Raw genomic sequence first — 2,586 nt, 5'->3', positions numbered from 1 at the left:
ACTAGTTTTTTTTCATCTTCAATCATATTTTAATTATAAATAAATAAATTCTTAACGAATTTTATTATAAGATAATTAAATTTTTAAAAAATTATTATAAGATAAATTAGTTTCTTTAAAATAACAAAGAGACTAATATATTTGATGATAATAATTTTCAAGAATTTATAAAAAATAAAAATTCTTTACAACCAAAATGTTTAATATTAAATTTGCTCTTTTTTTGTTTTATTGACAAAGTAGTGACTAGTAAAACAGAGGATTTTAGTCTATACTCTATAGATAACAGGCCAACCACACAGGATTTTAGTCTATACTCTATAGATAACAGGCCAACCACACAATAAGTGTTATATTATAGTATTTCTTAACCAGCAAAAGGTTGTAAATTTTATTCATACAATCTCTAAGTGTAAATAACTGGATAATTCAAAGGATAATATATTAAATAAGAAAATTCTCCTCCCATTTTATTGGCACCGGATCGACAAGCAAAGCTTGATGCATTCCTTCATTTTCTCTTTAGCATGAGTGTAGCAATCTTCATCTTTGTACATCACATCAATAAATCGTGCCATGTTGACAATACGCATTAGAACCATCACTGGAACTTTGATTGGCTTGAGGCATTCCTCATTTATATTCTTCCAAGCCTCTGTAACTCCCTTTTGTAATTCTTGAATGGCTTCTTCTTTAGATATATCATATTCTCTCATATAGCATTCTAAGAGTGGGACAATATGTTCTCTTTCTTGTTCAAACTGTTTAATATAATGAGATTTTAATTTTTAAAATCATTTTTACATGATTAAAGAATAAAAAAAAACATTCAAAAAAATTATTCATTAAAATCAGTTATACTTATAATATGAAATTGAATTTTCAAAAATACAATATGCACACAAAAGTCATCAGCACTATATATTGTTGTATAACAAAAATTAATATTTAGAAGGCAATAAAAACAAATTTAAAACAGTATACATTTTTATTATTATTTTACATTTCTTAATTATTGTTAAAATAAATGGATAATTTTAAATATATATATGTAATTATAAAAGTTACATATAAAATTTTAGATATTAAGTTAAATAAGATAATTTTAAATTATTATCTTTCTAATATTATTTTTTATATATATATGTATATATATTAATTTATTTTTAATGTATATTTTATATTTTAATATATATTTTAAACGAATAACTAATTTGGTGATTAATTTTTGTAATTGAACTTTTATGTTGTGTTTTGTATATTGCACATAAAATATACCTCACTAGAGACTATGTCATCCATGAACCTGCAAACAATTGTGGAAGCTATAACAATTTTAGGTTTACTTGTTACCCATTTGAAGATGTCTTCTATAGCAATATCTCCTATGCCAATGTAAGAACTTGTCATGTGGAATGGATAACCAGATGTTAATGTTGATATCTGTATGTACTCTGTTATTGTTGGTATATACGTGTTATTCAACCATTTAGTCTCAGTCATATAGGCCTGAGTTGCCTCCTGAAACTGCCATTTGTATTATATAACAAAATCATTATTGATGATAGTGTATTTGCAATGCTGTGATGTGATGAATTCAATTATTTTAGTAAGGATAAACACGCCAACCACATAAACAAAAGAAATTAATGAATATTTAGACTAATTTACAATTAGATTGTGAAATATATCAATTCATAACTGTCCAATTTGTTCCACATACATAAAAATTATATATGAAAATATTAAGTGAATAAGTTATTTTTATAATTAAGTTTAATTAATTTTTTTATACTTCTATTTTAATTTTTTAAATTCTTTTTTTTAACAAAAAATAATAGAATATTGATAATTAAAAAATTAGGTATATAAGTCTCACAATATTATTAAATAGTGACCCTTAAAATAAGGGTCACAAAATAAGTGTGGTTATACATTCAATTTAGCATAGTAAAAGAATAAATTATTTTTGTTTAACTTGTTTTTGCAATTTGTATATTTGTATTAGATTGTATTATATATGTTGTCATGTTAATGAGAAGAAACGAGTAATCTTTTAAGTTTATGTAATTTTTTATGATATAATTCTTTTTTTTTTTATGGTATTCTTTAGTCTGACAGGTTAAAGACTAATCCGTTATGGATTTGAACTTTATTTAAGAGTTTGTTATTGGCTAATAGATTGCTGCATACACAAATTAAAATTCGAACTTTCAACACTTATATAAACAGACTAATAAACTAACCAATAAACCAATTCAACTTAATTTAATGTGAGGTATTAGTAGTGAATACAATAAAAAGGTGAGTTTACTTTATTAGAAACATAACATCCTTATAAGGTATATATTAAAATAGATGATTTGTTATTTATTATAATTAAATACAATAAATATAGATTAATTTAGTTAAAAAAAATATTGTCTTATAAAAAATAACACTTATATAATAAACTAACCAATAAACCAATTCAACTTAATTTAATGTGAGGTATTAGTAGTGAATACAATAAAAAGGTGAGTTTACTTTATTAGAAACATAACATCCTTATAAGGTATATATTAAAATAGATGATTTAGATGATTT

The 2,586-nt window shown here is 22.8% G+C and overlaps 1 protein-coding gene across 1 annotated transcript; it reads right to left on the bottom strand.

The window, feature by feature from the left end:
• On the bottom strand, nt 352–1,418 carry LOC110262420 (sesquiterpene synthase-like). Its single transcript, XM_021110000.1, has 2 exons — nt 1,279–1,418; nt 352–761 (listed from the first exon to the last, which is right to left on the bottom strand). The coding sequence occupies exons 1-2, from the start codon at nt 1,408–1,410 to the stop codon at nt 471–473; spliced, it is 423 nt and encodes a 140-aa protein (XP_020965659.1). The 5' UTR covers nt 1,411–1,418; the 3' UTR covers nt 352–470.

Source organism: Arachis ipaensis, chromosome B08, assembly GCF_000816755.2.
Source record: "Arachis ipaensis cultivar K30076 chromosome B08, Araip1.1, whole genome shotgun sequence".
Classification (NCBI taxonomy): domain Eukaryota; kingdom Viridiplantae; phylum Streptophyta; class Magnoliopsida; order Fabales; family Fabaceae; genus Arachis; species Arachis ipaensis.
Note: the sequence above shows the minus strand (reverse complement) of the source record. Positions and strands in the feature narration are given on the sequence as shown.